General features: G+C 37.5%; 1 protein-coding gene across 1 annotated transcript in view; it reads left to right on the top strand.

The window, feature by feature from the left end:
• GLIS3 (GLIS family zinc finger 3) overlaps window positions 1–15,231 on the top strand; it is a 123,248-nt gene extending 108,017 nt beyond the window's left edge. Inside the window, exons 9-11 of the mRNA XM_041405181.1 lie at window positions 6,310–6,488; window positions 12,912–13,091; window positions 14,280–15,231. Coding sequence (XP_041261115.1) covers window positions 6,310–6,488; window positions 12,912–13,091; window positions 14,280–14,416 — 496 coding nt within the window. The 3' untranslated portion in view covers window positions 14,417–15,231. The remainder of the gene's footprint in view (window positions 1–6,309; window positions 6,489–12,911; window positions 13,092–14,279) is intronic.
• The last annotated feature ends 8,013 nt before the right edge of the window (window positions 15,232–23,244 follow it).

A 23,244-nucleotide genomic window follows, 5' to 3' on the forward strand; every position in this document is an offset into this window, starting at 1 on the left:
GTTTGCCAGAGCATGAGGTGATAGGCAGGGACACATTAATAGTTTTTATAGGTATAAATGTAATTATAAAAGGCATTGATCTTATTAGCCCATTTCTGAGATTCTTCTGCTGTAAAACCATAGCAGAGGTGCCTAGAGTGAGACTTCCTAATTCATTGAATGCATTTCAGATATCAAGATAATGGAGTACTCTAGAGAATAATAAAAAGCTAACATGGTATACTCCTTTATCATGTGTTAAGTGTATACACTCTCTAAAAAGGCTTTAAGTGCTAATTCCCATATGTGGAGCTGCTTTACATTTAAAAAAAGTTCCAGTGTCTTCATTCAGGTAGTGTGACAAATGACAATTTAAATTCAGAAAAGGAAAAAAGTATTACAGCAGTGTTGGTTTGATTGCAATACATAGGGTAGAAGTTAAGGGAAATGTTTAAACAAAGAGCTAAGGCAACATCTGTATATTGAATCTAACACAGTACACTCACCTAGGGGCCTTGCGAGTAGGCTGTTACCTCACTTCATGGGTGTGATGAGAACAGCAAAAATGTGAACAAACCTTCAGCAGAGAAAGTGGCAGAGATAGTGACTTTGAAATGTGTGAATCATTCTGTTTATTTCACCCTCATTGTTTAGAGGACTGCAGGATTTAGGGATGCAAGTAGAGCATCTGTTGCCCTGCATGCTAGTAATGGTTGGACTAGGTGACCTTTGAAGGTCCCTTCCAACCCAAACTGTTCTGTGGTTCTGTGGTTTTGTGCTGTGTGGTTCCTGACACACTGTGCATGCCCAGGGTCATTTTAGAGCTAGGACAGGCTGACCAGCACTTGTTGCAGCAGAAGTCTGTATTTGTTGGACTGAAGCTGATTCAAACTGGCCTGGCTGTTTTATGATGCTGGGGGCCAAGCCTGTGCCACTTTTGGACAGCAGACTCAGTTTTACTAGAGACAGAAGCAGAAGGAAATAAGCATTTTGCCTACATTTCCACATACCATGGGATAGAAAAATAATGGGAGGGTTTCTTTTAAATCTTTCTCTTCTAGGTGGTGGGAGGGAAAGTGTGGACTTGATTAAGCCTTATGTGGAACACATCTCACATTGCATTCATTATGTATACAAAACTCTGAGAACACATAGTGTACGGCAGTTAGAGAGTTTGAATCTAAGAAATCACTTCATTTATCAAAGGAGAGAGAATAAATAATAAAAGTGCAGATTTACACTTTGTCTATCCCAGCTCTTTGATACTAACTTTGAGTGCTGCACTAATATGAATACATTGAGGTGCCTGCTCACAGCTCCCTTCCTTAAATTCTTGTTTAAATTCCACTTGAATTCTTCTTTCGTGTTCTCACCAGAGAGAAGATGAGGTACTGGTCAGAGGGGTTGTTTGTTCTTTCTGCCATCCCTTCTCTCAGCTAGATTTTCATTTTCTTGCCCAAAATATTTCTGATATGCAAGAAGATTGCATTCCTGTCCTGGATTAGGGCAAATCTGGGAGAAAACCTCCAAAGGGGGCTCCCCCAGAAAACAACCCCACCCAGCTCTTTCCCCCACCAGTTCGGGAAGGATTCCTCAGAGAGAAGTGGAAAGAACCTGTTTATTTAACAAGCAAAACAGCCCCAGCACACAAAATGAACAATACCAGATGACAACACTTTCACTGATCTGAAAAGGATGACAAATTCAGAAAGTCTTTTCTGGGAGTGGTCGCTCTGTTTTTGCTCCCTCTGATGCTGGGGATAGCTGCTGCAGCCACAAGATGTAAATTCTTGGTGTTTCCCAGGTCCCAGTCCGGAGCAGGTTTTAATGGTTTCAGAAAGGGAAGGGTAAAAACAGTCCAGGGAACAATCTGGACCGCTTAGCTGAACTAACTAACAGAAGCAAGAAGCAAAAGCAGAGCGGGAGCGAAGCAGGAGCAAGAGTAAAGCAAAGCAGCAAAAAGCCAAGCAAAAAGCAAAAGCCGCACTATGTACTGCCCCGCCTCTCTGTCCCGCCAGCTGTGGGGGAGCAGGCTGATAACAAACCAAAACAAACCTTGCTCTTAAGAGCCAGTCTTGAAGGCACATTACATAATATCCAGCACTAACAGAACACACGACTGGGGATACAAGCATCATAACCTCACCCTAGGACAATTCCTTAAAAAAAAAAAAAGATTACAAGAACGACAACAACAACAAAAAACCCAAATAACCAAACTGAAACAAAAAAAACCCCAAACAAACGAACAAAATCCTCCGAAACCAAAACACTCACAAAACTTGTAGCAGATAAATCATTGGAGAGAAAGATGCATCATAGGTAGGTAAAAAATTAGGCTTTTGTTATTTTGGTCAAATTAATATATTCATAACTTTGGGAAAAACATCTTATTTTTTCAATTTTGTTCCTGGCAAAAGGTATGCTTTCCTTAAATGTGTTTCTAAAACATGTTTATTTGATTGTCACTGATAGGTGGCTAGACTAACTTATAGTGAAATATGCTGGGTTTCACAATGCTGTGTTACAAAAGAATGTTTCCTTCATGGACAGCAGACTGAGGACCTGTAAAGACAGTACGACACAGCATAAAGTGTGAGTTCAAAGAATGTGAGTTCACAGAAAGAATGTCAGAGCAGAGAATGGAGACATCATCCCAGATTTTCTGGATTTTCGTAGAAATAAAAAGGCATTCAGGAAGGAATGATCATGGATTTTTCTTCATTTAACATTGTCAGAAAGCTCTGCACTGTACAGGACAGTGTTGGAGACAGCAACCTCTTACAAGAAGCTTGTAGTTCAGTTCTCTGTCCAGCCAAACCTTGAGCTCAGCGAGGTGAAAGCCTGATCACCTTACTCTGTGAACTGCATAACATCATCTGGATATGTTCCCAAACTGCTGAAGCTCAGCAAAAAGGACTCAGCCAGTTAAAAGAGCAGCATGCCAATAAATTGTGTTTACAAGTTGTTCAAAGAAACTATGGCCTCTGAAGGAAAAAAAAAGAAAATCAGGTTTTTCAGCTTTTATGTTCAATTTCCACTTCAGCAACATATCTGTAGCAACCATAAGGATTCATTTTGTCTGAATGGTGACATATGCTTTAATTTACATTGCAAAGTTGAGGAAAAAAAAAGGAAGAATTAAGACAGAGCTACATCCAACAGAGTTACATAGTTGCTGTCTCAAATATTTAATGTTAGTAGCATTTTGTGCCATAGTGTAGCATGGATTAATGGTAGGCAAATTATGTCTTTTATATGCAGGTGCAGTTTCCTTTCTTTCAATATATACAGAAAAATATTTTAAAAATTTTTAAAAATACTCAGTTGCAGTGAAATAAATTGAGGAGTTGTGAAGCACTTGGGTTTCTAGGTGAAAAAACTTCTTATATATATTTTTGCTACAGAGACATAAGAGGTTATTTCCCCACTCAAAAAAGGACTTATTTGTAGATGGCCAACCATGATAAAATTAACTAAATTAAAGCACTATATAAATACACAATTTATAGTCTATATTATGACTCTTAGATTTCCTCTTCCCTTCCTTTTCCACACATTTCTTAGGTTGTTCATGTAGTTGTAGTGACTGTTTACTGGGCTAGCTCCAGTAAAGTAGGTGGCATTGTATGTGGCATTTTAACTAATCTCATCAAAACAGGTAAGCTTTGGTACCTTTGCCATCCATCTTGCTTACTACCAAATCTAGTCATTCCCCAGCAAGACACTTTTTCACAGCTAAAATTGGAAAAGAAAAAGAAAAAAATTAATGGCTTCAGAAACATTTCTGCTTGGATTTTGGATCAGGCATGGGACAGAACAACTTTCTGCAAATCTGACTGGTTCCTGATCGAATTGACACCTGGGCTTGACTGTAGCTCTTGATTGCAGTTTCCAAGTGGTTGCAGTCTCGTCCTGAGTGTTTCAGGAGCAAAATTAAATTAGGTGTTCTCCCAGGAATATAATGAGATTTGTTCAGACACAAATCTGGGCTGTGACAAGGACAGGTTTCTCTTTTGTTAAGCAGAAGGAAAGAAAAAGTAGATAACTATAGTCGTGGATATGGGTAAGCCACGTTGATTTATAAATAATTATAAAACCACTTATGTCTACTAAAAAGTAGTCCTGTCTGGCTGTAAAATATATTGTATTATTATTGGGAGAAATTTTTTTGGATGTTAAATCAAAGGTAAATCTGTAAAATTGTGCTTTCCACTTTTAGTTTTGAAAAGGATTTTTCCCATTAGTGGCTACTGGTTAAAATAATTTTTCAGAAATTAATTTTCCCAAATTAATCCTGAAAACACAATGGATGATATTCCATGATTTTAAAAATAATAATAGTATTTAAAAACTGTCTGTTCTTGGCTCTCAGTCTCTGGCAGGAGACTCGGGAGACATATAACCAGGTAGTTACAGCACTTTTTAAAATTCTCTGATATTTTTATCACAATATAACTACTGATTTCTCTTTCTAAAAAAAAAATTGTACAATAGTATTATTGTGAAATATGTGCATGCTTTGTTCTCTTCCTCCCTGGTATGTCTTTCAGTCTACTCTGCATCAGTTATCTGGAACAATTAAGTATTTGACACATTAAAGACTCAATGGTTCAGTAGAAACACCTTTATTTCCTCCACCCATATAGCATTTCTGAAGTAATATATATTTATGGAGTTAATATCACATTAACACCAGGACCATCCAAACCCTACCTAATATGCCTTAAAAATGTGCTTCTCACAGAAAACTGAATAGGCAGTACATCATCTAAAGTTCATCTTGATACTTGTTACACTCTAAATGTAGATTATGATTCACCAGAAGTGTAGTAAATACATTTCAAATTAAGTCAAAATCACATAGAGATAACATGTGACAGATACGATTCTTAGCTGCAGCATGAAAGACCTCATTTAAATACATGTATTTAAATACAAGACCTGTATTTAAATACAGTTATAACCTGTATGATGACCCTGCCCAGAGGTGTTCTGTAGAGCTGCTACTAGAGTTACACCTTCTGTTGTCTTCAGGGTGTGATAAAAACTTCCTTGACACTTTTTTAGGAAAACATGCTTTTTTATTGGGTTAAAAAAAAGTAATCTAGTCTATTGAGGCCCAGTCTCAGGACAACAGGAACCAGATCCATAGTTTAGAACACTGGCAGACTGTGTTAACTGCAGGCACTGATCCCTCCTAGCAGCCACTGAGCACACAGAGAAGGGTATTCCTCCTCAGCAGAGTCACAGCTTATTTTTAATGGTGGAGAGAGAGGCTGATCTGCAGCAATATTTGACATGCCACTTTCCACTCACCTTCTTGCAGGAATATCATCGTTCTTTTTTGGTGTTTGGGAATGTTTCCAACTCTCCTCTCGTTGACAAAAAAGTGACCCAGAGCCATTCCTGAGCTTTCATTAACTAGCTGAATCCCGTCAGTCTATTGGGTGGTTTGGGGCACAAAGAGAAGCTCTTAAAATCCTAGCTTTCTGTCTGCAAAAAAGATTGCATGACCCATCTGTAATATACTTTGAGGTATGCAGTTTCAAGGAAACGCGGAAAAAACTCAGTAAAAAGTTAAATTCCATAAAACTCTTCTGTAAAATCTTCAAAAGTAGTGCATATCCTTGTAGTGCCAGTAGTGCCAGAGCTGTGCAAAATATCCTCCTGAGGTGATGAACCTCTGTGGCTGCTACACCACCAGATTTGTTCTCAAGCATTCTCTCCTCTGCCAGTCTTGTAAGTTTACAGTTTAAGTCCAGATCAACATTTTGATGTAGTCAGATTCTGGAAGCAATTTAACATTTGCCCTTACCTGCATTATATTGACATCAGATTGTTTATTTTCAAATAGCTCTATGTAACATATGAAAATTTCTAGAGCCTAAAACCTGGGCCTGAACCTAATACCTAACACCTCACACCTCAGTGGCCAATGACGTGAACTGATCTCTCAGTACCAGTGAGCAAGAACAGATCTTTATTGATAAATAAAGTTGATACAAAGGCTTACAATAAACAGCTGTCAGTGACTCCAAAATCAGGTCCCCTTGAGGCATCTCCTCCAATTATGGCTTAGGCACACACACAGAAGGAGTGGATTAAAAGTGGTTTTCCATGATAAGGGGGAATTCAGCCTGCTAATTTCCCAGATGTCGTCTAATGATATATCACCATTTAAAAATATGTCATCTCTATTTGGGCTGCACACTCTTATTTTGGAAGTCTGTACCTATGCAAATAACTAAAGTGATCTAAATAAAGTAAAAACAATATTTAGCTCTTATGTGTTGGAGATCTTACAGTTCTGTGATTTTGAACTTCTAGGTTTGTTGCTCCAGCTCCTTCTCTTCACATCAGCCCCCAGAGAATGACCGTTCAACATCCCATGATGCAGAGACAGACTCCACAACCTCCTCACCTTCCACAGCTTGTGGGGATGCCTCTAAAGATGTACCAGCCAGCAGAAAGCCCTTCTTTTCAGCCAAATGCCCTTCACATCCAGGGTAAGAAGGGAGAACCTTCATCACTGATGTTAGTTGTTTGTTGCTATTGCTTACCTTCAAATTAAGTGCTTCAGGGACTGGCACTGATATTGTTAAGGCACTTTTCCTTGAAAGACCCTAGGTGGTAGCCTTCATAACCCTGCCTTCAGACTTCCTTAAAATGCTTGCCTTAGCCAGTTGTTATTCATCCTGGTATGGAGTTACATGTTTCTCATATTGATTTTCAGTGCTTTTCTTGACACAGAATGGCAAAAAATTCTGATGGCTTTAAATTTTCTAATGTTATACTTCTAATCCCTCCTGATATAGCACATAAGTGTTAACTTGCTTTTCAAGAGGTAGGATATTTTTGTCCCTTGCACTTATGGGGAGATGGAGAACTCTTCTTGTGTAAGCATGGAAGGCTCTTGCAGCTGTGTTCTCACTTGTGCTGTGTAATCATCTTCTACAAGACCTCTCTCTCTCTTCAATCCTGTATATTGCTTTTGTAGCCAAAGAAAAAAATCATCACCTCATGGGTTGTTTTGTTTGTTTTTCCCAGATGGTGGAGAAGGAATGCTAATTACCTTAACATTTCAGGAGTTGACAGCGGTATTGTTGTTTCCTCTCAACTGTTTAAATACATAATTTGCCATACTTACAGACACAAGGTACATAGCAGGCTGGACTTTTAAAGGTCTTAGGATTCTGCTTATTGATCAGGCTTCCTGAGAATTATCATTGTAGATATCATAGGAAACATCCTGGGAAGAGCAAGGTGTATTGCTTTTGCACAGCTTGGTTTTTGGTAGCAGAGGGGCCACAAAGATGGCTCCTGTAAGAAGCTGCCAGAAGCTTCCACCATGTCCAGCAGAGCCAATCCCTGATGGCTCTGAAAATGGACATGCTGCTGGCCAAAACTGGGCCAAGGAATGAGGTTGGTAACGCCTCTGTGATGACGTGTTTAAGAAGAAAATCAGAACAAAGTGGGCACAGTTTTGCTTCCAGTCGGAGAAGAGGAGGAGATAAGAGCATGTGTGGGAAACAACACAGCAGCACCAAGGTCAGTGCAGAAGGAGGGCAGGAGGTGCTCCAGGTACCAGAGCCGAGATTCCTCTGCAGGCCATGGTGAGAGCAGGGTGAAGCAGCTGTGCCCCTGCAGCCCATGGGGATCCACGGGGGATGCAGAGATCCACCCACAGCCCATGGGGGAGCTGCCCATGCTGGAGCGGGTGGATGCCTGGAGGAGGCTGTGGTCCAGTGGGAGACTCTATGGAGAGAGGGGGCCCTGCTTCCAGGCTGGAGCAGCCTGTCCTTGGAGGGCTACACCCCGTGGAAGAGTGACCATGCCACAGCAGTTTTGGGAGGACTGTCTGCCTGCCTGTGGGAGGGACTCAGGTTGCAGCAGGTGTGGTTTGGCTGCTGCTTGTGAGAGTGGACCCACGCTGGAGAAGTTCACAGAGAGCTGTGTCTCATAGGAGGGACCCCATGGACTCTCGGGGGAAGGACTCCTTTCCCTGAGCAGTGGAAGAAAATTTTAATGATGAACTGACCAAACCCCCCATGCCCTGCCTCCCTGTGCTGTTGGTGGGAAGGAGGGAGTGTCTGGGTGGGAAAAGGTGTTTTAAGGGCTTGTTTTACTTCTCATTAGCTTCCTCTGATTCTGTTAGTAATAAATTTCACTTTACAACCTTAAGTTGAGCCTGTTTTGCCCTTGAAGTGTTTTCTCTTGACCCTTATCTCATTCATGAACCTTTTGTTAATTTTTTTCCCTTTTTCTTCTGCTGCCCAGCTATAGCAGGGAAGGGTCACTGAGCAACCCTTGTGGGTGCCTGGCGTTAGGCCAGTGTCAAACCATGACACAAGGCTTCTTTTATTCTCTTCCACTGATGCAATCAGTCTCTCTCAGCAAAGAGAGGAAACAGGCATCTTCCTGAGTTCATAAATGTGAAGGAAAGAAAGGAAAGTGCCAATCCTGTTACATTCTTCATATTGGCCATGGAGAAGCAGGATCTGAGGCAGGTGGTTTTCTCAACAAAGTAGTAATTCTTTACAGCACTGATTAGTACTAGAAGAACATGAAATTCACCAATGGACATAAGCAGTTATAGTTGGCTTTCTATATTCTCTGATAGACGTTTCTTTAATAATGAATGTACAGCAAACAGAGTACAGCATGAAATTTCTTAATATACAGTTCACATACATGAAAATATGCCAGAACAGGTCCAATAAAATCCTAGTGCAAGGCTTGAAGGGATCAGGTTAGCCCTTCTATTTCCACAGTACAAAACATTTTACTTTGTTCCCTTTTTTGTTGAACATTTGGCAAGAAATAATCTTGAAAGGCATTGAGACATTAAGGTCTCTCTTCTTGCCTGGAAGAAAAATTCCAGTTATACAGATGGCTTTACCATCTTCTTCCTATCATGGCCATGGGAGCTTTAGGAATCCTAGAAGTTGGGAATACAACCAGTTGCTCCAAAGTAGAAGACTTTCCAAAGAATCCTGCCTCACAGGGATTCACAAATCACCCTGGATTAACTGTTGCTCCACACAGGACTTGCACTGGCTTGTGCAGCAGCCTTCATATATCCTTGGGCATCTTCTCTTCAGGCAGGCCAAAACAATGCTACTGTGTTCTCATCTCCCTCTCCTACAGTCCAAAGAGGATTAAAAAAACTAAAGATGTGGGTCATCATTCTTTATGAGAAGAAGGTCCAGTAGAGACCTTCATCTGAGTGAATGTCACATTTGAATTGAAGCCCTGTTACATGCCCAAATTTAAGATACACTTTAGTCTTCTGAGATCATAAAATGGTTGACTTTCAAGGGCTTGGACCTTAATCCTGTACCATACTTTGTCCCATGTTATCATTACTGTGTCTGCTTCACTCTCCTATGAAAGCTTATGTTGAAAATAGACACACTGCTGACAGGAATTATTTGCACACAAATTTGAACTCAAAGTTCAAATTCTAAACAATTTTGCACTCAAAACTAGCATGAAGACAATGTAGACTAAATTTTTTTTTTTTTTTTTTTTGTATTGAAACATACAGTACAGTGCAATTCAATACCCACAATGTGGGTATTAAATGTTTTTTCGAAGATCAGGTAACCTTTTGTCACTGTACAAGGTATTTTGTCAGAATGTACTCCCTCCAGCTTAAGCACAGCTGTCTCATCCTATATATACTACATTGAAAGCCTTGTCCTGTGTGCCTTAAGGGCTTACCTAAATTCTCTCTCTCATAAGCAGATGTTTGAAGAGTTTATGTTTTCCCAGGACCAATACAAAGATTGCTGTCTTCCTTGGTCAATTCATTACAATGCAGAAAAACACCATTCAGTTATCTCCATACCATACAATTATGTATACAAGAAGTGGCTGTGGGAAGTTCTGTTAATTTCTATCTCCTGCAGTTCATAACGTAGCTTTTCAAAATTTCAAGTGCTGTAACTATAGCCACTTCAACTCAATCTGCTAGTAGACAATGGTGCTAATCTGCCTCAGTATGTAGACTTAAACTTGTCAGTTCCATACAAATTCGCTTTATCAAGGAAGAAAGAGTTTCATTGCCCAAAAGCTTTTTGAAGAAAACAAGTTCTAAACAGACACAGTTTCTGAAAGCCTGAACTCTTAAAAGACCGTGGTGATCTCAGAGTACTATCCTTTAGAGAGAAATATTTATGTGATCCAAGACTGACAGCCTCCTTGTATCTAATAACTACTTGTATTGTGAAATGTCTTTTCCTTGGAAGAACATTGAATTCAAGCTTCATTATTTCTGAGTGATTTTCAACATACACAGTAATGTCAGAGAGGGCTTTCTATTGCCTCAGTTAATATTACATAATTAACAAAATATTGCCTTTTCTTGCTCTTGTGAAATTCCCAATATCCTTTGCTGCATGGAATGTTCAGAATTGATGTTAGATGCCTCACTGAGCTGTAGAAGCAAAGCTCTTCTTTTCCTTTCATTAGATTGTAGTATCTTTTACTGTATTACCATTCCATAAATCTGAAACTATCCTGACTTGGAGACTGGAATGACAGCTTCCCCAGCTAGATGCTGTTGTATGCCAATGTAATATGTGTTTGTAGACAGAAAATCTGCAACAATTTGCCCAGCACCTGTATTGTACTGGTGATTCTTTTCAACCATGAAAAACTACTCTCAGGAGAGGTGTCTGAAGACACAGGCACCTACAGTCCTCAGGCAGATGCCAGAATATGGTATTGCTTCTCTTCATCACAAGCCAGAAGAGATGTGCTAGGTATGAAAGGAAAGACCAGCAACAGAAGTTCTCTCTTCACAGTGAAAAAATTTATTGTGCTGTGTAGTAAAGGTAAAACTTTAAAACTAAAAAGTAAAGGTAAAACTTCCTTGGGCATGGGCAAAGCTGACTTGCTTTTGGATGCATCTGATACTGTGAACATTTTTGCACTAGAAATCTGGTTGTTCTTTAAAATGGTGTCTGTAACTCTGCTCACATGTCTTTGTGAGTTAAGCTGATGAACAGAGCTGTCTGAGTTATGAAAGAAATAAAAAAAAAAAAGCAAAATATTCATTTAAAGAAAAGAAAAAGTTATCATTTCTTTTAAAAAATTGTTAGCTTATATGAGTTAGTTATATTAGTGCCTCTATACAGACAGGTCTACTAGCTATCTTTAAATTAAAAATAATAATATTTCAATAAACAAAAACATTTCTATTTTTTCACATTTGCAAATTTGTCTGTTAGTAGTTTGTGACTTGGATCTCTCTCTGACTCTTTCTTTTCCTTTTGTTCTTCATAGCCAGATGGTACCACATGATTACATGGTATTTGAGTAATTTGCCTAGTGGACATGCAGAAATATACTGCAAAGAAACACTATCTTGAAGTATTTCAGACCAAAGACAGCTGGAATTTTTACATGCTATAGAAGCAAAGACTACTCATGCATGGCATATATTTCTGAATGGCAACTATAATGATTTTCTTGAGAAAATATTCTCTCTTTCTTGTGACAGGTGGAGAGATGACTGAGGAGGAAATAGATGTCCATCAGAAACTTCCTACCATATGGAAATTATAATTGTGGCAGTCATTAATTGCATATCTATAATGAAATCTTTGTCCACAACAGTTCAATAGGATAAGGACGCTATTACAAATGTGTGTGGACCACAACTGTACAAGTGAATTTGAGCTGAGCTGTCTACCAGGGCTCTTTAGAACGAGCCTTCAGAACAAGACTCTTTATCTTATAAAAAAACAAGAACTTGTTTTAGAAACAATTCTACAGTTTACACTTCTATCATTTTCAAAAATATTTCACTATTCTGGGGAGTTTATGCTGTCATGTCAGAATAGCTGTTTGTTTCTGTACCTTGATATCATGAATCTTGGCTGTAGTGTACTGATTCAAAGAAACACAGCTAATATAACCTTGTGCATGTGTGTGTTTTAAATAGTTTAATAAGAGACAAAATATTACAGTCCAGAGTTGCAGCTGAAATGTTCACTTGCCGGAAATTTATTAGCCAACCTGTTTGCCCATTTTTTTTGGTTTTTCCAGTGCTGCATGAAAACACAGAAAACTGATGGTACAGTTAGTTCCCTAATAGATATCTCAAGTATGGTCAGGGTCTGCTGCCTGAATTGGATATGGTTTCATGTTATCCTGCATTCAGCTGTATTGTAGAATATCTTGGGCATGACGCTGTGTGAATAAAGACACCAAGTTAGGAGAATTTGCTGTGTCATGTTCCTTAGAACTGGTCTCCAGTTCTAAGAGCTCTGCACTGTGGCTTGATGCACTGCAGATGCTCACAAAGACATTTAGAATAGTGCTAAATAACTGAAGGGAAGAGAACCACATATGCTTATTTCTTGTTTATGACTCTCTGTTTTTAAAGATGGACAATTGACACTGAATTGTGAAAATAACTTGTATGTAGGAAAGTTACACTACTTTTCTGTGCTCTCATTCCATCATAAAAAATTTTTGCTTAGAGTCTCTATGCATGACCCTACTATCAGCCAGCTGTCTTGGCATAAGTGATAGATACTTGGATTTTATTCAGGCTTTACTTGCATAATCTTCTTTCCTTTTGAATTTAACATTTTCTTAGATTTTCAGGCAGATGCACAGTGTGATGCAGGAGAGCACCGGTTCAGGCACAGGACAGAGAGAAATGTCCTGAAAAATTTCACCTTCTCACAGGCCATGGTGGAATCAGGATGTCCATGTAGTAGATTGTGTTAGAAACTAGCAGGAACCTGAGGAAGTTTTAGGGAGCATCATATCAATACTTCTTTATTTGTTTAAAATTATTGAAGACCTGATGGTAGGGCAGTTGAGGTTTTTATCATTCTCATGGCCATGGTTCCATATACTATCCTTTTTATCTCTGTCCAGGTCTTTTACTGATAGCCTTCTTCTCATTCTAGGTTTTTGTGGGCAGCTTCAGACTTTCTGCCCTCCACAATATGCTGACACTCAGAAGAACCTACAAGACAGTGTTTCTTGCAATATGGCTCCTCCTGTTGACTGCTCAGCTCTCACATCAGCAGGCCAGGGAGGGCTTGGCATTTTCCATGGAAGTTTTTCAGATCATTCTGGTATCAAAGGTAAATAACAGCTGGGCACTTCATGTATGATTGTGTAGAGTTTGTGAACTTTGGCAGATGTGCATGAGCTGTGTATTTGGCATTTGGATGGGACATGTCATGACAGATTTGACTTTTTACAAAGAGGAGATAGTTTTCAGACCTTCATGGAGCAGTTGGTGTTGGGAGGCTGGAAGTTGCCATAGGTGACAGTGACAACTGGCCTGTGTGCAATCTGAACACTGCTGAAGGCTTCTCAAGGTTATAGCCTGTGGGGCTTAGAGAGTCTCTGGCTTGTGTATTTGAGCTGAAATACAGTCCATTGAGCTTTCTGTGATATTTGTGCAGCCACTCCATTCCACATATTGTGGCAGGGACCTGAGATTATTCAAACTACTGATTTTGCTTGGTGCATGTTTGTTTTTTATCAGTCTTGAATTTCATTTATTCATGTTTCCATGACAAAAACTGCCTGGATGCACACGCATCTGTGTGCATGTAACTTAGTCTATTGCTAGATGAAAAGTACTTAAGGGGCTTGCATGCTACTCTGGAAGGCTGAAAGATCTCTTTGCAAAGTGAGCCTAATCTTGGTGCTCAACTAATGCCCAGGTCTTTTACTGTCCTTCCACGCAGGATGCATCCACTTAACATTTATTGTGCTTTGAAGTCCCTCTTATGTCTTGGTCCTTCAGAAGTGTATTGCAAATACAGTGCACCTGTAATTACAAAGAGGAATCTCACAGTATGTAAACATGTTATCCAAAAGATGGGACTGTGTCTCAGTTATTCTTGGGCTTACTATTGTCACTTGTAAAAGGCAGTAATTTCTGTGCCAGGGTCTACTTTATGGCAATATTCTACAACATTTTGTTGTCTTTTATCCTGCATTCAATATGCTGAAATTTGTTAAACAAGTGTGAAGTTTATTTTTAAAATGATCACAATTTTAACACCCATTAAATGGGGAGGTGTTAGTTGCAATGAAATCTGCTCTACTTCAGGCTTGATTCTGAGACAACTGAAAATTCCTCCCTTGGTAAGCAGTAAGTTGTGTAATTAATTTCATACACATATTGGCTTGTTTTTTTTATTTGTGTATTTGATTTAAAACCATTTCCAGTTCTATGCATAAGTATTAGGACATACTTCATTATATTCTTATCCTACTTATTAACTGGGGCTTTTTTGTTTTGTTTCTTCTCCCAGTGTATGACTTTCCTGCACGGTCTGTAGGTATCGTTGGTGATGCAGCTTGCAGCATGCCAGAGGACAGCAGTTTCCTACAAGTAAATGCAGTGGATCATTGTTCCAGCCAGCTTTCTTCTGTATACACTGAAGGCTAAAGTAATGTATATCTAGATACAAGAACTTGATTCTGTTTCATCTTGCCCTTCTGTTATTTCCCTACAAATTTTTTCTCTCCATGAAACTGCCATGTATGTATGGGGATATGAATAGATATACATACATAATGGAGAGGAAAAGCGTCTTCATTTAATCAAGCAGCCAGCTGAGAAGGAGAATGTTTGGAGAAAGTAAGCTTTGCCAAAACCTTTGCAATTGTTTATTTTCTTTTCATCTGTGGTACAGCAACTATACTTTTAAAATTATTTCTTCTTTTAATTTCTCAAAGGGAATTCAGAGGCCAAATAATAAAACTGGTTGTTGGCTGTAATCCTTTCAAGCTGGATGGCTGCACTTACAGAAGAATACAGCTTTAGAAAATTTCTTTTTCAAAAAAGGAAAAGCAAAACCAGAGCATACTACAAACATTTCAAAGGCATACAGTTTTTGCACAGCCTATCTGCATGTGATAGTTCCAAAGTTTAACATACGCCAGTATCCAAAAGGGAGAGAAGTTAAACATATATATAGGCACTACCTATTGGAGGCATTGGTGTGGCTTTTTGGATCGTAGGTTGTTGGTAGAGAATTTCTTACAGGCCTCAGGTTAGGAGTCCTTTCCTTCCCTCTTTATTTTAAGCCACACATTATGGCTATTATTGTTTTTCCAGTATTAATTCTGACCCTTTAAGCATGAAAAAGGTGGTTTAAATACACAAGAAGTTACATGGGCTTTGTGTCTATTTAGCACATCTACCAGATAAGCATAAATGCATTTTAACTTTCAGTTGCTTTTTAATTAGATTGTAGAGCATTGTTGCTGTATGTGCTATAGTCTTCATCAGGAAGATTTAAAATCTTTTGTAGGAAAGATTGTTCCTTAAATTCCACTTTTTTTTTCTTTTTTTTTTCTTATTTTTTTCTTTTTTTTTTTTTTAATGCTATTTGTACTGATTCAACTAAACTTTGGTTGTCCTAATATTTTTCCATAACACATTTTCAGAAAGAATTACTCTTAAGTGTACTATGATTCCTCTGGTTACTTAGAAAGATAAAACTGGACTGGTTTGGTGGTTTTGATTTTTCTGGTCAATGTCAGGCTCAAGGTCCTCAAATTTAGTGCAGGATGCAAGCAAACTAGGTTATCCTTCATAAAACATACAAGGTTATGAGTTAAAACCAGTATTTTGCATTGGAGATATCATCACTGTGATCCTCTATGCCTTGAGAACAGCTCTTACATTAGTAAGACTGAGTTTTTAGGTTTTAAATCCTGTTCATCCATTTTGTGGTCTTCTTACTGTGTAGTGTACAACATAATATTCTCATGACCTGATGGAGTAAGGACAGAAAAGTTCATCCTTACAGGCTGGACCATAACTATGCTTCAGAAATAACTCTTCCAAAAAGATAAAATAAAAATGTTTATGCAACATTTGTTTTTCCTGGCAAACTTCTGAGAGCTGTTAAATCCAATTTGGGTCCAGTTCATAATTTAGTCTGCAGTTATGTGGAATAGATTAATTTATGTCCAGATGTTTGTGAACACTGGCAATCTTTTGAGGTTTGTATTCAGGAAGTATATTCTTATGTGCAGTCATCTGCTTAAATATTTAATGGAGAGATTTTCATCTGATACATAGACTATATGGATAAACCATGCACATAAATGAAGTACAACAAGAAGGGATTAAAATGCAGCTAATTCTGTGCTAAATTCTTCACCCATACATTCTGTTTCTCACATCACAAGAGAATGTGTCCCTCTGCTCCAGCTTTCACTAGGAGGTCTAGATGTTACCATATGTGATTTGCATTGGATTAAAAGACACCAGGCATCCTTCACAGCTATACACATGCAATCAGAAAGACAGTCCTTTTGCATAATGTGCATTGACTGCAAATTTTGCTTTTTAATAAAACTTTAATTTTATACTGCCTTAAAGCCCATTCTGTCGTCACCACACAAGCGTAACTTACTTCAGTAGGAATAATTAGTCTCACTGAACACTTCAATTTCAAATGTGTGGAAATGTGTTTTGTTCCACCAAAGTCAGCAAGGGCAGGATCAGACTACGTGTGGACATATGCGTGTACCTATATACTTCCCTATTTATAAATCCTTCAAAATTCTTTTAACCATGTGGTTGTCCAGAATTTGTCCATTGCTGTTTACAAAACTAAAATATTGTTGCTATCTTCAGATCTGTACTATCTTGACTTTTAAACTTTTTGAAATATTTTTTCTAGTATCTGAATGTACAAGTTGTTCTGTAGAGTTGGGGAATTATCCATTTTGAAACATGCTGACCAAAGGGAAAGTGGGAGTACAGAATTCAAAAAGGGCATTTTCAACTTGGGGGTTCATCAGTTACCTTCAAAAAAGGAAACTTTTGCAAGTCATTAATTCATTCTTTCACATACATATAATACATATATATATATTTACAACTTTCCATGAGCCTTAATCTTAAAAAGAAGGCCCTAGAGAACAGTCAAATCAAGTACATGAATATGGTCTGTAAAAAGGTAGGCCTTTGTTTACTTCTCATTCAGAGACAAAGAGGATTCTTCACTATTATTTCATTATTCTTTTTGGAGTTGGACTGACTTCGTGACATCAATTTAATCGCTGAGGGCAATTGCATAAAAAGCCCCATTGTATCTCATGTATATTGGATATTTAAATAGGGAATCCTGTTTGTCACAATCAAAAATGGTGCTGGAGAAAATACAATTTTGTGGGTTATCTGCATAACTGAGTTATTCGCAAATACTTGTGCCTCAGTGAGTTTTGTGTTGTTATTCTACTTGCTGTACTGTTAACTTTCTAAAGGGATTCATATCTAAGAGATGAAGTTATTTTAGACTACAGACATTAAACAATATTCAAAATAAATTATTTACAATTATTCTTTTATACAATGTAACTCTTTCCCGACTCAGTGATCTATTTATATCTGCATTAGAAATGATTCTACACTGGAGCTTAAAATACAGTTTCAAAGTGCATGTGTACAAGTGGAAGTGTATGAGGGTGCACGTGTGGATTTGAGGCTCCCTTTCTATGTGTGTGTACACACAAATATGTAGGCATTGTGGTTTACTACTACCAGAGGCTGAAGAATGGCAGTGCTAAGGCCATCTCACACTGTGTATTGTTTTCAGCTTTTCTTGAAAAGATGTGAATGCATATAAAAACTACATTTTAACTGTTTATTCCCTGTTTTCCCTGTGTAATTTTATAGCAGAATTTTTAAATGGCACTTTCTTCTTGTTTGTCTGAAATTTTGTTCTTGGTTTGGGGCTTTTTGTATATATATATGTAATTCCTTGAAGCAGTTAAATCAAAAGATAAAGACCACAAATTAAAATTAGCTGAGTTTTTATTTAAGAAAAAGAAATCCTTTTGTTCTGTACAGAAAGCAGCATCTGTACAGAAAACAGCATCTTGTGTAATATTTTTTACACAAAGCACTTTGGTGAAGAGAGAAAGTGGGATTATGTTTTTCCTAAAGGTTACAGAGTAATCTACATATTTATACATGCTTACATATATACATATGATCTTAATTTGCCATACTGTATATCTGGCTGATATATCTTGCTCTAAAGAAATGTCTGTTGCACGTCATGAAAAAAACAAAAATTCAAAAGAGTTACACCTTTTGCTTTACTAGTATGTGTAGTTTTGTGATTTTTTTACAGTTATTTTTCATACAATCATAAGTTATTTTTGTCATGTTTCATAACATTCTGTTTTATGTAAAAGGTAAAAGTGAAAGGTGTGAGTGCATGGTACAAAACAAAACTGGAAAATTGTAACTCCATTACATTACCTGTAGAACATATTATTGTGAGATGCCTTTAAAGAGAGCTGCTCCAGGCACTGTCCTTCACCGTAAAACTACTAGTACTTGTATGGGTTTATAGAATTAGAAACAGAAATAGGAAACAAACTCTTGGAGATTTCTCAAAGAAATCCACTTGACTCAAAGTTTTAAGTCTGGATTTAATTATTGTTTTGGTGAGGCTAGAGATGTGTAGAGATAAATGAATGTCTGGGTGTGTGTTTACACCCTGGGTGGAGACACAAATAAAAGAAGAAAATTTAATTATATTTTTGTGCTGTGTTAATTTTCAATTTTTATGGGTTTCTTTGGTCATGTGATTTGACAGTACAACATATCAAGGTATTTTGCTTTTTTTGTTATTGTTTCTAACATACTCAAGCAATTAAATTATTTCAGAGCACTTAATGTAAGGAAAAGAACATTTTTTAAACTGCACTAGACAAAATGAAAACAAAAGGCAGAGACAGAAGTTGATGCATTCTTACGTCCAAAATACATCCTGAAAACCAGCATGGTTAGGAGATAAGAAGTTACCTCACACCACACCCACATATTGGGCTAGAAATCAAAAATACAAAATAAAATAACTGAGTGCAGAAAAATCCTGTTACAGGACTGTAAAGAGACCTTTTAAAATAATGGTTCTAATTGATCTTACTGTGAAATTATTGACATGGTTGGCTCTGTGTCAACCATGAGCAGATAAAAAACTACTAAGCACCCAGTCACTGACACTTATATACGTGATCCCATAAGGTTTTGCTAAAAATAAGCTTTGCCCAGTGCAATCTTATTTACCCTGCATCTTAATTTAATATAGGAAATATGATCCATGGTTTAGCAAATGTTGTTAGTGAGTTCCATAAGCTATCATGAAGAACTGAGAGTTGCTGAATTCAAGTGTTCCAATTTTTTTTTTAATGGAGAGCTATTAAAATGAGAATATACAAGAAGTATACAAGAAGAATACAAGTTCCATATGCAGCAGAAAGTAACATGGCTCAATATATCTCAAAGCTGTGTGCTTTTTCCTGTGTGCTTGAGCTGGACCAGTGTATCATGATGTCCTGAAAACTATCCAATAGAAAAGCAGTCATTATTATGTCATTATGTGGCAGGTATATTCCTGCAAAGAACAATAATTTCTGAATGAAAGTTACCTAAACTACTTCAGAACAGAATTATTTTTTGAAACATCAGAAATTCTTACAAGATAAACATTTGGGGCATGGGAGAGATTACATTAATTCATTGCATTTTTAATTACAGCTGTGAGTTCTCCCATGTGCCAAAGCCCACTGTATTCATGAATTTATATCATCTCTGCCCTAGTGGAAAATACTGCAATAAAGCTTTATGTACAGCAATATCCTTCAATAAGAGGGGGAAAAAATAAACATAATTCTTCCATTCTGAATATTTATCTACTTGTACTTACTGCACCTAATTACATGATACCTTATATTTGCAGATAAGAATGAAAATGTCTTTATGAAAACAAAACTGACTATTTTCCTAGACCATGTTCCTCAGGAAAATTCTTGCCATGATCCTCAAGAAAATGCTTCTCTTTCAAACTTGCTGTTTCCTACCCTGGATTACTTTGTAACTCCAAGTATCATATATATGTTTTGAATTCCCTGATTTTTAGACAGTGTCTGTTACCCACTGTAAATATGACTTCTTGAAAAGCAGTTTTAAATTTTTTCTCCCATAATGGATAGTCTTAAAGTGGACAACTTTGCATGACTGTGTGTACTTACTGCAATGAACTACAAGAAACAGAATGGTAATATCAATCTTACAGAATGAAAAATGTTAGCTCTTTTAAGGTTCCTATGTCTTCTTCCAAAATGTTAATTTATATTTTTCCTTCACCTTCCTTAAAACTATAATGTTCTCATTTAAAAGCTAAGTATGAAAAATCATTCTACCACATCTTCCCATGCCATTTATAGATTTACAACCAAAGTAAATTTACGCAGCAGTCAGTATCATTAATGATTCACAAACATAGTGGGTTAGTTCAGTGAACTGTAACAAAGAACACCTTTCTATGTGTCTAGTTAAACGCTCCAACATTCCTTTGTTATAACTAAAAAATGCAAACTTTATGCATGGTTGCAGCTAGGTACACAGGACAAAGCATTACAAATACATCTAGGTAGATAGAACAAAATATAACCATTTCCTCAATATTTTACTTTTTTCCCTTTTGATCAAAAATGTATCAGTGGGCAAACTTCAAGCTTGGCTGCATGTAGAACATCTAGCTTCAGCTATTCCAGGAATGGACAGAGAGAGATTGATTAAGTTCATGAAAGGGTGAGCTGGCCTTCTTTGTTCCTGAAAATTCTGGCTAAAATTCTGGCTAAAATGTAAATCTTGAAAATTCTGGCTAAAATAAGTTGCAAAGTGGCTTCTGCAACTGTGACTGCCATATTAGACTGGCAGCATTGTGATTTCACTTGTTAAGCCACCACTTTGCACAGCTGAAATTAAGCTGTAGTTTTCTTTGACTGGAAGAAAAGGAAGCATACTTTAGTGGAAGTTAAATTAGTAGTATATGAGGAAAGTTCCCAGAGAAGAAAGTTAAAACAGTAATATTGAGCCAGCTTATCCATTGAAGAAGTTGGAATAGTGTTGCATGGCTCCATTATTGCATGAAACCTTTATGTAATGAGGAGTTAAAACAGTTCTTAAAAGAAATTGGAAGTTTTTACCCTGGAAGTTTAAAATCAGTGAAGGCTGCATTCCTATCATATATAATTTTTTTCCAACCCTTCTGTAGCAGCCTAAGAATGCTTGGTAAAATTTTCTAGTTCCAATGCCAATTTTCTCTTTTGTGACTTTGTTAAGACAGTCCACAAAAGTATTGAATACAGTAGCAGTTTTGTTACCTTGGTATGAGTAGAAGAGAAACTGCATCAAAATTATTAAACTGATTTTAGGAAACCTTCTAAAATACGATCCGCAGAAAGCAGAACCATGCAGATTTATTCAATATCAGAATTACTCAAACCAAAGTTGAACCAACATTTTTAATAAGGTGGCTTTACTCAACTGTAAAACATAGTTTGAGTAAAAGAGGAGGAAGTCTGCATGTAGCTAAAAGGGACTTATGTAACAGTTGCTTGTTTGCATTTACTTTAAACTTTCACTTTGATCCTTATCCCTAATGTGACAGTCAAGGAGGCCACGTTTAAGGAATCAAAGAATTGATCATGCCAATTCCATTGTTCTTCATTTTACTTTCACATCACTATGTGATCTCTAACAGGACATTTACCATACAGGAACAAGCAGAAGCCAGAATGCTTGTCTGATCAGTTTTTCATGCCTTATTGATGAAGTTGTTACTTTCACCATATGAATTGTGGCCTTACACAAGTCATTACACACAATGAAGGCTGTTGGCATATAAACAAGGATCTTTAGGGAAATGATAGCTAAAAGGAACTTGGATGTTCCTTTAGAGCAAGGGATCACAAGTGCTGGACCTGGTGATGGAAACTGGAGGACTCTGATGGCAAAAGGTTCACTGAAGGAATTGGAGACCAATGTGGCCCACAGCTGACCACAGCCTGCACCTCTCCCAAATACACTTTCTGCAAAGGTCAGTGGTTTTGGTAACTCTAGCTGCTTGAGAATCCTTCCTGTGGTGGGAATTTCTCCTCAGAAAGCTGGCCAGCTGCATTTTACACAGGACTTGGAAGGATTATGGTTATTGGGCAACACCAACGGCACTGGATGTAATTCTGGCTGCCTGTCTTAGAGAAAAATTGGAGCAGAAACCTAGTATGGGGTGGTTTCCCAACTAATACAACATATTGCATCAAATTAATCCCCATTAATACTGTCCTGTTATTACTGCTGTATCTTTCTGTTTAGTGGGTTTAGCATACCTTTTTACTGCTAAAATCAGTACTAATAAAGGAGAGGGAAAAGTCTCTTTTCTGCTGTTCTCTCTTCTATGATATCTTTTCTCTTTTGTTGTTCAAAAAGTCTTCCTGAGAAAGCACACCAAACATTTAAGTCATTTTGGGGCTGCATAAATGTGAAAGAGGGTAAATTTACCCCTTTCTCTTTGCAGAAAAAGGTAAGTAGGAAAACTGATGTTGTATGTCTTGCTTGAGAATCACACATAAGTCTAAATTTGAATTTTAGTTTGGATTCAAAAGCAAAAATAAGTCAGAGATAAGTTCAGGAAACACATCATTGAAGGAAATGCAACGTGAAGGAAAAAATAAAAGCAGTCATACTATAACATAGTATGATATATCTCTATATATGTACAGATATAGAGAAAGGGCATACAGGAGTTGATAAAAGCATTTTCCTTTCAAAGTTCTAGGAGCTTTTTCCTTAACCAAGAGGTGAATGCATCATTAACCTAAATTTGGGATTTTAGTTGCCAGTAGCACTTATAAGACTATAGATAACATATTTTCAGTCTAGGTAAAGCCATTGCCAACATAATCAGAAACAGAAATCACTGCTTACTAGAAGGCATAAGTTGCTTACAGCCTGGAAAATCTTGCAGTGGTGGGATTTGCCTTCTAATTTTGCCTTACCTTGATATGCCCACAGCACTTGAGAGTCTTATTTCAATTCCATGTAAACCCTTGAGCAGATTCTCAATGACACTTTACTATATGTACCTGTTAGTAACAAGCTGCCATGTTCACAAATACTATCATTTTGGCATGGCACAATTGTACATCCACTCTTCCCTGACACAACCAACTTCATAAACTATACTATAGAGGAAAATTTTGCATTCACATGTTCCTGTTCTTTTATTCCTCTATTCTTCTGTCTCACATTTTTTGAGAATAGCTGGTATGCAATCTTCCTTGGTTTTTCTGTGGCATTTACTGAATACCCTGAGATTCATTTGTAAGACAAGTGTGCCTATGTGAGAAGAACAGAAAATCTCATCCTGAATACAGGAAGAACCTCTGCGATCTTAT

This window comes from Onychostruthus taczanowskii, unplaced genomic scaffold, assembly GCF_017590055.1.
Source record: "Onychostruthus taczanowskii isolate IOZ18803 unplaced genomic scaffold, ASM1759005v1 scaffold220, whole genome shotgun sequence".
Classification (NCBI taxonomy): Eukaryota; Metazoa; Chordata; class Aves; order Passeriformes; family Passeridae; genus Onychostruthus; species Onychostruthus taczanowskii.